Genomic DNA, 12,335 nt, shown 5'->3' with positions numbered 1-12,335 from the left:
TCCTAACACCCGCTCACACTCACTCCACTCCCAGGCCCCATGCATGCCTTGGGAGCCCAGCCCTTCCCACGGTGCAGATCTCAGCACTCACCAGGAACCTGCCTCTCCCACCTAGTGGGCCCTTTCCCGACTGCGTTGCCCAACAGGAGCCTCCAGGGCCCTCCTGCTGCCTCTGTGGCTGCCAGAGTCCTTGTCACCTTGCTTTGTCTCCTGTTGTCTCCCTACACTCCCAAACCTTTACCTATGGGTGTGATTTCATTCCCAGGGGGGAAGCACCAGGGAAGCACACAGCCCAAGTGTCGTGAAGCCCCAGCCTCAGGTCCTGTATGGGGCCTGTGCTTAGGACCGCAGAGGCCGTGCGTGGCCACCTTGGCGTGGAGCAGGCTCCCCGGGTGAGGTCCATCAAAGTCTCACAGCACTGTCATGCTGTCGGGGACCTGGGCCCGCGCCTACCCCAATGGGAGGCAGCCAGGGCCCCTCTTCAGAGCATCTCTGCAGACGCACCAAGCACAGCCCTCCCAGGCGCTCCCTGGACTGCCTCGACCTAACCCCGTGGTGGGTGGGGAGATAGACACGTACGTCCCTCACGATCGCTTGTGCCTGTCTTAGGAACTGCCACGCAGGTCTCCTGGGCACTGGGCATCACCTATCCCACACCACCCACTGCCTGGCTCTCCCCACAGGGCCCGTGCGCAGGAGTGGCAAGGGCGGCCACCCAGTGTTGACGCAGGTGTTCCTGACTCATCCGAAACATGGGCGACAGCTTCGAGGCAGGGTGTGGGGGCAGCTCCTGCCTCCCCAACCTGGCAGTGGGACCCACACAGGCGGCAGCTCGCTATGCAGGGCAGAGGAAGGTCATCTGCGGCCGTGTTCTGTGTGGAGGCGTGCTGGCTCGGGGACAGGAGTACAGGAGGCCTGCTGTAGCCAGAGGCCAGGGAAGGCGGCAGTAGGTATGCTCCAGGGACCAAGGAGGCACCAGCCTGGGCCAGCCCCTTCTGAGGAAAGAGGCGACCACGGGGAAACTGAGGTGAGAGGTGGGCACTGGCTCATCTCCCTGTGGGTGCCCTGCCACTCGGCACACAGCCAGGGCCAGGTTCTGCCAGGCTCCTCTGAGAAGAGCCTTCTAACTCTACTTGGATCTGCAACCTTCCCATTCCTGTCGCTTGGGGAGAAGGTCAGGAAGGCCTGCCAGGTGCCTGAGGGCGCTCAGCCTCACGTCACAGCCAAGCGGAACCTGCATGACCGGGGACAAGGTCGGATGGGTGTGCATTTCGGGGCTGCTGACGTGTGCAGAGCACACGGGCCCTCATGCAGCTGCCACCAGGCCGGGTGGAGCACAGCTGTGTCTAGGAGGAGCTGTTCAAGCTCAGAGCCCTGGTCTCTGGAGCAAAGGCCTTCAGCCAAGATCCGAGTTCCTAGAGCTTCCAGTGCGGGGCTGCCCCGGGCACCGCCTCCCCACCCGCCAAGCCCAGGCACATGCAGACCCGAGCAGGCCTCCCTACGGCAGGAGGGAAACCATCTCCCGGTACCGGGGCCACTTGCCACCCCTTTTCCCAGGGAATGCCCTGGGGAGGACGCTTCTAAACCTCCATTAGCACCTCATTCAAGTCACTCAGTGAAGATTTACCCAGCACCACTCCCGCCTCAGAGCTGCAGAGCACAGCCAGCCAGACCCCACCACAGGTGATTAACCCGCACAGAGGCTTCATCAGCCCCATCACAGGGTGATTAATCCCTGCAAAGGCTTCATGAGAAGATGAGGTCAGCATAAAGGAGAAAAACAAGGCATGGCATCATCCCAGCGCTGTAAAGAACGTTCCAGAAAGGAGCAGCAGCACGTGTAGGCCCTGTGAGGGTGCGGCTGCCTCCCTGAGGGTCAGAACATCCCACCAGAAGGCCTGGAGCGGCGGTCGCCTGCTCCCCGTCTCGCAGCTTCTCAGGGGCAGTGGATCTGATCGGGGGCTTAGCATGGCGCACGGGCCTCCATGGACCGACCCGCATGACCACAGGGTGAAACCCCACCCCTGCCCCAGTGGGCAACTCTGATGGACTGGAATGCACAGTGCACATCAACGCCGTGAGAGCAGAGAGGGGCCCACGCGCGCCTGGCCCCAGGCCTACCTTTCCACAGGGTGAGGGCCAGCAGCTGGTGTAGCCGGGGGTGGCCCAGCTTCCCGGAGCCTCCACTGGACCACTTCAGGGCTCTGGACACAAAGGCCACACGCTCAGGAGAGTTGGGGTCCATCAGACTGAACACTTTAGCCAGATTTTCTGCAAACAGCACAGACCCTCATCAGAGGAATGCACAGCAACTCCGGTTCTCTGTACCACACGCCTTACAGAAGTGGATTTCAATCTGCAACTACTTCACGGGGAGAGGAAGCTGGTGGGCATCCCTGAGTGAGCCGTGGGCCACCTCGCTGACCTGCCCACTGCGGTGCCAGCACCACGGGCCCCAGAGCACAGTGAGGAAGGACAGACACCCTGGCCGAGGCAGGGGCTGGGGAAAGTGCTGTGGGGAGTTTGGAGTCCAGGAACACCTGTGGCCGCTCTGGGTACCTGGCTCTGGCTCGGGGGCATCTCCCAGAGCAGCAGGGACTAGCAGTGGGACTCGTAGCCAGGCCACCCACAGAAGGGCTTTGCCAAACCCACGCTCATCTGACGGGACATGCCGACAAGTCAAATCCCTGGACAAAACGGTGCCCCACCCTAAACCAGCGTCCACCTTGCCAGCTGGCGGGGAGGCCACTGTCCATCAGAGCAGAGGAGAGGCCAGGGCCCCGATCATTCTCTGCCTACAAGTCACAGCAGGTGCTGCTCAGCCTGCAGTGTGCTCGGGCCAGGGCCAGCCAGGGGGCCTGGCTCACCGGGACCTGGTAAGAACGGCCACTGCAGCAGAGTGAACCCCAGAGCACCAAACACAGCGCACAGGCCCGGAGAGGGGCGCAAAGGCCGCTGTCACAGGGTCCTGGGGTGGAGGGCCGGATGCTCACCCAGCAGCTCGTCGGCCACCTCCACTTCTGCCTTCTCCAGGGACTCCAGGACAAGCATGGACAAGTCTGCTGCGCTGTTTTGCTACACAAGAGAGAAACACACAAAAATCAAGAACAAAGCTCTGACCTGTTCAGGACAGAAAAGACAAGGCTGGGTTTCCAGCAGAAGCCAGAGCGCGGCCACTGCTGAGGAGTCTATTCTGAGCACCACGTCCCTTGGCAATGCTGCCAAAAAACAGAGATCTCCTGGCCAAGAATCAAATGAAAATGGACAGGGCCGTTTATACCAAAATGCACGCTCAGCCCCACTGTGCACAAACGCAGCGCAGCGTCTCAGCCCTGAGAGTGGAGCAGCCAAGTCAGGGACTCTGGGCCCCTCTGCACCCACAGGCCCAGTGGCCAAGGCCCAGGGCAGCCCAAGGTACGCCCGTCAGGCCCCTCCCGTGTCACTCCCACCTCAACTTGCCTGTCCGGAGCAGGAAGGGGAGCAGGAGGAACAAGACGGCTTACCTGGCCATGGCTGAAGAACAGCAGGGCTCCCGAGTACATGAGCTCCCGGGCCTCCGCATGCTTGCTCTGGGACATGTACCTGCCACAGAGGAGAGATCGTGAGCCGCACCCACACGCTCTCACCACCACACTCCCCGCTCATCTTCAGGTCAGAAGCTAAAAAGAAGGCGCCCAGGAACGGGTGGCATCCTAAAAGCGGTGCTCCCCATATGCACAGATGCTTCTCACCAAGAACAGGCAGCAGCTCCCGAGGCCCAGGTGCTGTGTGAAGAGGGTCTGTCCTGGGCGTCACGCTGACCATGAGGGTGGCGTGGGGCGCCTCTGGACACTTACTAAGGGCCCATCTGTGTCCAAATACGCCAGGAGCCAGAAAGCAGCCTCACCCTGGCGCAGCTCACTGGTTTCAGCAGCTGGGACCAGAAAGACCACTGGGCGAGGCAGGTGGACAGGGAAGGAGCGGGGGATGTGCATGTGGCCACCTGAGAGCTCAGCGGTCACAGGCAGGGGCCGGATAGCGGACTCCAGGCTGGGGTCCCACCAAGGACAGTAACGGCTGTGACAGCAGCACCTTCTTCCCCCACGGGGCCAGTGTCCCTGCCCTCTGCCCCTCTGCGTGCCGCACTCCTCCCCCCAGGGCAGGGAAGGGTCTGGGGTGCACCGTTGCATCACGTTCCCACTCCCAGAGCACTGTTGGTGGGGAAAGCTGGAGCTCCTCGGGCTACACAGGGACAGAGGCAGGGGCGGCGAGAGGGTGGTGGGGACCAGTGTGCGACAGACGATGAGGAGAGAAGCCGAGATGGCCACACTGCTCTAAGCAGCACAGGCCCTGCCTGTGAGAATAGCAGGCGTGGTGGGCAGGAGGCGGCCTCTGCTGGGACGCGCTGCACCTCCCAGGCCCAGTGGTGGGGCCCAGCACATGTTATTTCATCAGCTACACATTTTTCTTAACCGCCTTATCAAAAAATACATATCCAGTTAATCAGCTCTGTGTCTGCAAGCCAAATGTCCTTGGACAAAGCCTCGTTTAAAAATAAATCTAGTTAAAGAAAAATATTAAGTAAACGGCAGTGCAGACTGGACTCGGGGGCTCACACCTGAAATCTCAGTCCTTTGGGAGGCTGAGGTGGGAGGATCACTTGAGCCCATGAGTTTCAGCCTGGCCTGGGCAACCTAGTGAGACCGTCTCTACAAAAAACACAAAAATTAGCTGGGCATGGTGGTGTGCACCTGTGGCCCCAGCTACTCAGGAGGCTGAGGTGGGAGGACTTCTTGAGCCCAGGTGGTCGGGGCTGCAGTGAGCCACGACTGCACTCCAGCCTGGATGACAGAGCGAGGCGCCATCCCCCAAAGACAAACAAAAGCGATTGCAGTGCAGGTGATAAACAGACACAGCAATGCCGCGGAGGGCTGGAATGTGAGCTTGGTGTTGCCAGGATGGGACGGCCAGCTGAGAACGCGAAGGGCTGGCTGCTCAGTTAACCACAGAAAAAGGGTTCCTCTTCAGAAGGTACCACAGCCAGGGATCCCAAACACAGACAGCCCCGCCATGACTGGGGCATCTTGTTAGCCTGGCACACATGCCTTCCCACCACAGGAGACACCGTCGGGCTGCACAGAGGCAGGGCACCAGGAGGGAAAAGCCTGTACCCAAGAGAGAAAGTGCCCCCGCCCCCCGTCAGCCCGCAGGCCACTGACAGGCCTCAGGTTTTGCTGCGCTCCCCGCACAGTGAAGGTTCTGGAGGGAGACCCACCCCAACACCACAGCAGGAGCCTTGACAGGACCACTGACTCTGTGACCGGCCATCCTAGCTCCAGTCCTGCAGGGCCGTGACTGACTCAGAGGAGGCTGGGAGCCCTCTGGCACAGGGCACTCTGGAAAAACAAGCTTCCAGACACACCCAGCCTCACGCTGCCACCGGCAGGGCCATGGGCAGAACCGCATGCACTGACCCTGAGCAAGCACCACACCGGCTTCCGCTTACGCCGATACTACAGCATTCTGGATGCTTCTATTGGAGGTAAAGCAAGGGGTGGCAGCTTAAAAACCAGAAGAAGAAAAAGGACTCCTTGGAAGGCAGTGACCCATATTCCTGCACGAGGAGCCTGCTCTGGGGGGCACTGGCGATGGTCTCGGCCCCCGGCCCGGCTTGGACTGCGCCTTGCGGCCGGGGCAGCTGTGAGCCAGGCGAGGGGAAAAAGAACGGGAGGAAAATTCTGGGCACACAGTGGTCCCCGGCCTGGCTGGGGGTGCCCGTTTCCAGGTCCAGGAATGCCGGTGACGGGCAAACCGTCTAAAGCAGCTCTGAACATGGACGGCTTCCTCTTGCACTGGAGAATTCCGGAAGCTGTGAAGGATTCTGCTTTCCGGGTGACTAAAGCGGGACGGGTACCCTCTCATGCCCGACGCCAGGGAGAGTAGGGGGCATCCGGGCATGGCTGGGCCTTCTCCCGGCCCGGCTCTGCACGCTGCGCACTGTTGGCCGTGCTGTGTGGACACCCAGACATGCCTTCCAGACAGGGAAACGGCTTCTGCCTGCTGACAGAGGCGCTGAGAGCCAGGGAGCGGGGGGGGTGCTCTCTGCCGGTCAAAGCATCTGTATCCACAGAGCAGAGTGTATGGACAATCTAGCTGATTTTGCTCTTCTCTTACAAACACATTAAAAACTAGAACCCAGAAATGCAAGCATGAGAACTAGCGGCAGAAACTGTTGGTGTCAAATGAAGAAAGACCAAGCTCCTGGGGTGAATCCCACCCTTTGCTCTCAGCAGAGGGAAGCTGGCTCGCGCGTTCAGCCGTCAGGGACGCATGGACGATGAAGAGGAAATACTCAAGACACACGCAGGTGCCAAGGACAGGGAGCCCGACAGACCTCACAAGGACCCCTCCGCCGACGGCCGTGAGCTAAAGCCACCCACGCCCCGATGTGGGGCTGGCTAGGGCCTCCTGCAGGGAGGGGTGAGGCCCGCTCTGCTCTGCCGGGAGTCACTCTGAGAAGGGACCTGAGCCAGCAAGTACAGCTCCTTCAAAAGACGCTTCTCTTGGCCCTGGGCTACGGTCTGCACCGCACACACTGGACCATTTTCCTTTAAAAAAATCTCTTTAGATGACTGAAGAAACAAAAGCAACTCAGAGGCCGCAATAAAAAAAAATCACGCAAACACATCGCAGGGGCAACCATGTGGCAGGAGGAGCCGGACCCACCACTGTGCGGGCGGTTGCTGCCTCCTGGGCTGTGGTCTCAGCCACATCAAGTTTCTAAAAGTGAATCTACAAATACTGCAGCCAAGGCTGAGGCCCCTCAAGGCCTGGATAGTGGCTCCAAAGAGCACTAATAATCCAATTGGCCTGGATGCCGACTCCTCATTCCAGCAGGGAAAAGTATGAAGAAATCAAGTGATGACCATAACTAGCGCCATCTACCGGACAAGGTCGGCTTCTCTCTAGCATAACCAGGCGAAACCAGGAACTGCTGCGCGACTTCTGTGGGGCGCACACCCAGGGATACCAACCCTGCTGGGGTTCCCAATTCCTTCCTCTCCTTCACCTTAAACTGCTGTGGCTGTGAGTTAAAACAGCATCTCTTGGATGGGCGCAGTGGCTCATACCTGTACTCCCAGCACTTTGGGAGGCCGAGGCAGGCGGATCACAAGGTCAGGAGATCAAGACCATCAAGCTAACACAATGAAACCCTGTCTCTACTAAAAATACAAAAAATTAGCTGGGCGTGGTGGCGGGCACCTGTAGTCCCAGCTACTCGGGAGGCTGAGGCAGGAGAATGGCGTGAACCTGGGAGGTGGAGCTTGCAGTGAACTGAGATCGCGCCACTGCACTCCAGCCTGGCCGACAGTGCGAGACTCTGTCTCCAAAAAAGAAAAAAAGACATCTCTTGGGAACCCTTGTACCCTGCTGGTAGGAGTGTAAATTAGCTGAACCATCCTGGAAAGCAGTATGGCAATTCTTCAAAGAACTAGAAACAGAACTACCATTCGACTCAGCAATCCCACTACTGGATATATACCCAGAGAACTCTAAATGGTTCTGCCATAAAGACGTATGCACTCACATGCTCACTGCAGCACCGCTCACAACAGCAAGACGTGGAATCAAGCTGGGGGCTCGTGAGCAGCAGATGGATAAAGAGAATGTGATCCATATACACCGCGGAGTACTATGCAGCCATAAAAAGGAATGACATCATGCCCTTTGCAGGAACTTGGAAGGAGCCGGAGGCCATTATCCTTCACAAACTAACGCAGGAACAGAATCCCGGATGCTACATGATCTCACTTCCAAGTGGAAGCTGAACGATGAGAACACAGGGACAGAAAGGGGCCAACACACACCGGGGCCTGCCTGAGGGAAGAGGGAGAGACTCAAAAATCATTTTAACAAAACTGTCAGGTACCCATGCTTGGTACCCGGTGCTGAAATAATCTGTACCACAAACCCGAGTCACGAGTTTACCTATGTAACAAGCCTGCACACAGACCTGAGGCTAAAATAAACATTAGAATATTTAAAAATAAATCAACAAAGCCTGCACACATACCCGAGGCTAAAATAAACATTAGAATATTTAAAAATACGTCAACGAACACTATCTTTTGGCAGATTCACCCGACAGCTGAAGGGATAAACGATTCTGCTGGAGACACACAGGGAACACCATTCAGCAATGAAAGGAACTGCGGACTCTCCCGGAGGAGTCTCCCAGTCACCGTGGTGCGTGAATTCAAGCGGTTAGACAGAAAGCGCACCTTGTGATTCCACGTACATAAAAGTCCAGGAAACGCCACCTCACCTCAGTGCAGCCCGCAGATGCATGGGTGCCAGGGACGGGGAGGGGTGGAAGTGGGGGCGAGGAGGCCTGGTTGCAAAGCCCCACAGAGCCGTGATATATTCCATGTCTTGACTGATCATAGTTCACTCATGTCAGACCTCACCAAACTACACGTTTTCCACAAATATTTAAATGTAAATGTGCGGCCGGGCGCGGTGGCTCACGCCTGTAATCCCAGCACTTTGGGAGGCCGAGACGGGCGGATCACGAGGTCAGGAGATCAAGACTATCCTGGCTAACGCGGTGAAACCCCGTCTCTACTAAAAAGTACAAAAAAAAAGCTGGGCATGGTGGCGGGCGCCTGTAGTCCCAGCTGCTCATGAGGCTGAAACAGGAGAATCACTTGAACCCAGGAGGCAGAGGTTGCAGTGAGCCAAGACAACACCACTGCACTCCAGCCTGGGCGACAGAGCGAGACTCCGTCTCAAAAAAAAAAAAAAAAAATGTAAATGTGCAATTTTATATATTTATGGGCAGAAAGGCATTTTAAAAAACAGCTGGGTGCTATGGCTCCCACCTATAATCCCAGCACTTTGGGAGGCTGAGGCGGGCAGATCACCTGACGTCAAGAGGTCGAGACCAGCCTGGACAACATGGTGAAACTCCATCTCTACAAAAAATACAAAAATTGGCCAGCATGGTGGCGGGCGCCTGTAGTCCCAGCTGCTCATGAGGCTGAGGCACAAGCATTGCCTGAACCTGAGACGCAAAGGCTGCAGTGAGCTGAGATCGCGCCACTGTTCTCCAACCTGAGCAACAGAGCGAGACTCCTGTCTCAAAAAACAAAGAGCGTAACTTGGGGAATGTGACTTCTCTGGAAGCGACCCACCCATGCAGTGCTCTGAAGCAGAGCTGGGAATCCACACGGAATTCTACCCTGGAAAGACAAGGATGCTGTCTCAGCGGGTGACAGTGAGGTGACAGCTGCTGCTGCTGACTCAGTCTTCATTCCTGTCTTGAAAGGCTCCAAGCCAAGGTTTGAGAGGTTCAGTAACGTGTCCCGGGCCCCATAAGAGGTGGCGTGTGACCCCAAAGTCCAGGCTTTCTGAGCTAAGCCGCACCATGCCCCTGCCAGGTGACAACACAACGTCACACGTGGCCAGAAGGCTTCCCAGTCTAGAGGGCTTAAGAGCACAGAATGCTCATCACCTCCCCTGTTTCACTGTGAAAATATTCCCTCGACCAGGGACTCATCACTGAAAACCAAAACTGACAAACCCTCTGTCACCGTAAAAGCGGCTCAAAACAAAGAACACTGTGTTTATTTTGGGGGAGATTCACTTTTCTGGTTAATCATTGGACAAATATTTATTTATTATTGAGACGGAGTTTCTCTCGTCACCCAGGCTGGCGTGCAGTGGCGTGACCTCGGCTAACCGCAACCTCCGCCTCCCGGGTTCAAGTGATTCTCCTGCCTCAGCCTCCCGAGTAGCTGGGATTACAGGCCAGCACCACCACACCCAGCTAATTCTGTATTTTTAGTAGAGACAGGGCTTCTCCATGTTGGCCAGGCTGGTCTTGAACTCCTGACCTCAGGTGATCCACCCACCTCGGCCTCCCAGTGTTGGGATTACAGGCGTGAGTCACCACTGCCTGGCAAATTCAGCAAATATTTATATACAAATCCCTAGGCATGGCAGGCATAAGGGTGAATCTTGAACGACATAAAAGTTCCCCATCACACAGCTCTATGACTGGCCCCTCTACCCACTGGAAGGCTCGCGTTCTACGGTTTAGTAACTACTGACACCTTCGCCTTGATCCCTGAAGAACAATCAGGTTGAAGGCACTATCACAACCCGTGCCATTTGGGAGCTGCTACACGTTCAGTGACAAATTCAACCAGTATTAAAAACGTATCACTATAAGCGTCATGCATCAAAGACTTGTTTCTGCCAGAGATAAAATTAGTAGTTTCATCTAAGGAGGAAAGCGAATCTCTTTCTAAACCAATTAAACAGCTCAGTTTTCAAAAAAGAAAAGCATCTACAATACAACAATAAGATGCAATGTAGCCTGGCTGGTGTGCATTTATAGTATGTCGAGGTTCATAGAAAATTCTGGAAACAAGGCTGCCCTTCAGGTCATGTAAGATGTCTCCTCATAAGCCTACGGTCAGGGACTCACGTCCACTGTCCTCAGCCCGGGCTGTACAAACAACGTGAACACTCTTCAAACAGAGGCCAGGGTCTCGTCCCAGCCCATTCGGGTCAGCTAAGATCGACAACGACTGACACAAACACTCCTGTTTTCTCATTTCCTGGCACAAACGAGTAAGCAGCAATATGACATCTCCTCCCTGGCGGGGGCTGGTAAACCCACCTTCGCTTGGGCTCACCACACCCAGCACAACTGCGCTCGGACCAATCGCCTACCCAGGCTGCATTCCAGCCAGCGGGGCGCAGGCACAGGCCAGGCACCACAGACGCTGTTTAATTCAAACATAAGCTAACAAACTGCAACCAAAGTGGCACCTCTAGAGTTCTCCAGACAACTGGACTTGCTATGGAGAGAAAGGATTTAAAATCTAGGCCCAGCGGAGGATGTTCAGGAAATGGAGTTGTGCTGTGTGACGCTCTGACGCGGTTTCTCATCCCCACGCACACCAAGCGTGAACTCCGATGTGGGAGATGGGTCCCTGAGAGACTCCACTCTGGAGGGGTGTCTGTGGGGCGGGAGGCTTTCCAAGGGGGGGTTCAGGACACACTGCACTCCATTTTGCTGCAGACCAAAAACTGCTCTAAAAAGTAAAGTCTACTGGCCGGAAGCGGTGGCTCACGCCTGTAATCCCAGCACTTTGGGAGGCCGAGGCGGGCGGATCACGAGGTCAGGAGTTCGAGATCAGCCTGGCCAACATGGTGAAAACCCGTCCCCACTAAAAATACAAAAATTAGCCGGACGTGGTGGTGCGTGTCTGTAATTCCAGCTACTCGGGAGGCTGAGGCAGGAGAATCGCTTGAACTCGGGAGGTGGAGGTTGCAGTGAGCCAAGGTCGCACCACTGCACCCCAGCCTGGGACAGAGGACAGAGCGAGACTCTGTCTCAAAAAAAAAAAAAAAAAAAAAAAACTTTATTAAAAGGAAAAACCCCCTAAATACCAAACCAAATAAAACCAGGCCTAAACTGTATGAAAGCCAGACTGCCCTTAAATACAATATCAAAACATGCACTGTACTGCGGCAGTTTAGAAGTAAAAGGTGCCCCACGGAAATGACTAAATCCTCTGAAATTATCTTTAAAACAGACCCAACTCCTCCAGTGACTGGCCAAACTGTTCCCTGACCTGAGCCGTAAGAGATAACCAGATATGCATAATTTACAAGATACCACACACAGAACAACTGAAACATTTTTGCAGTAACTATATGACAGCAAAAATATTGTAACACAGCAGTCCTGAAGAGATCAACCAAGCCACGAAGCAGCCTGGAACTTCCAAGCGGTCACAGTCCCAAGGGGCGTGCAGTCAACCCAGCACAGCCAGCTCTGCCCGCGCTCGCCCTCCAGGCTGCACCGGACCGCGCAGGTGTCACCGAGCCTAGGTCCAGAGGCGGCTGACTCGGTTCAGCAGGCCAGGCAGGCCAGGCGGCGTCAACAGAGAAGCGGTTTCACCCTCAGCCTGGACCCTCGGTGAGAGGAACGCCAGCGACTTCCTGTGGAGCTCGGTGTACGGCCCGGCTGGAGAACCTGAAGGCCAGGAGGAGGGAGGCAGGGAGGTGGGGGAATGCGGAACAGGTGGAGGCCAGGGGAGACGTTGGGAAGGCAAGTGGAGGCCCAGAGAGGTGGAGGCAGAGGAAGGGGACGGGGAGGCCGGGCAGGGAGGCCTGAAAGAGAAAGGGAGGGAGGGGGAGGTGACGGCCTGGGAAGGCCAGGGGGAGGGGAACAGGTGGAGACCAAGGGAGAGGTGGAGGGAGATGGGGGAGGGGCGGTGGAGCCAGAGAACACCGAGTGGGAGGCCGGGCATGGAGGTCTGGGACACTGGGTGGGGAGC

The 12,335-nt window shown here is 56.5% G+C and overlaps 1 protein-coding gene and 1 long non-coding RNA gene across 2 annotated transcripts in view; one reads left to right on the top strand and one right to left on the bottom strand.

Moving 5' to 3' along the window:
• The window catches only part of GET4 (golgi to ER traffic protein 4 homolog (S. cerevisiae)), a 22,085-nt gene extending 10,112 nt beyond the window's left edge, over window positions 1–11,973 (bottom strand). The window contains exons 1-4 of the mRNA XM_011956930.1: window positions 11,707–11,973; window positions 3,504–3,582; window positions 2,994–3,075; window positions 2,122–2,271 (exon numbers count right to left, since the gene is read on the bottom strand). Of these exons, the coding sequence (XP_011812320.1) occupies window positions 2,122–2,271; window positions 2,994–3,075; window positions 3,504–3,578 (307 nt within the window). The 5' untranslated portion in view covers window positions 3,579–3,582; window positions 11,707–11,973. The remainder of the gene's footprint in view (window positions 1–2,121; window positions 2,272–2,993; window positions 3,076–3,503; window positions 3,583–11,706) is intronic.
• Window positions 3,097–4,548, top strand: LOC105522411. Its single transcript, XR_001003437.1, has 2 exons — window positions 3,097–3,698; window positions 3,741–4,548. It is a non-coding gene; the product is annotated as an uncharacterized LOC105522411 (long non-coding RNA).
• Window positions 11,974–12,335: the final 362 nt, after the last annotated feature.

This window comes from Colobus angolensis, unplaced genomic scaffold, assembly GCF_000951035.1.
Source record: "Colobus angolensis palliatus isolate OR3802 unplaced genomic scaffold, Cang.pa_1.0 Scaffold43, whole genome shotgun sequence".
NCBI classification, from domain to species: Eukaryota; Metazoa; Chordata; class Mammalia; order Primates; family Cercopithecidae; genus Colobus; species Colobus angolensis.
This window is presented reverse-complemented; position numbering and strand designations above follow the sequence as displayed.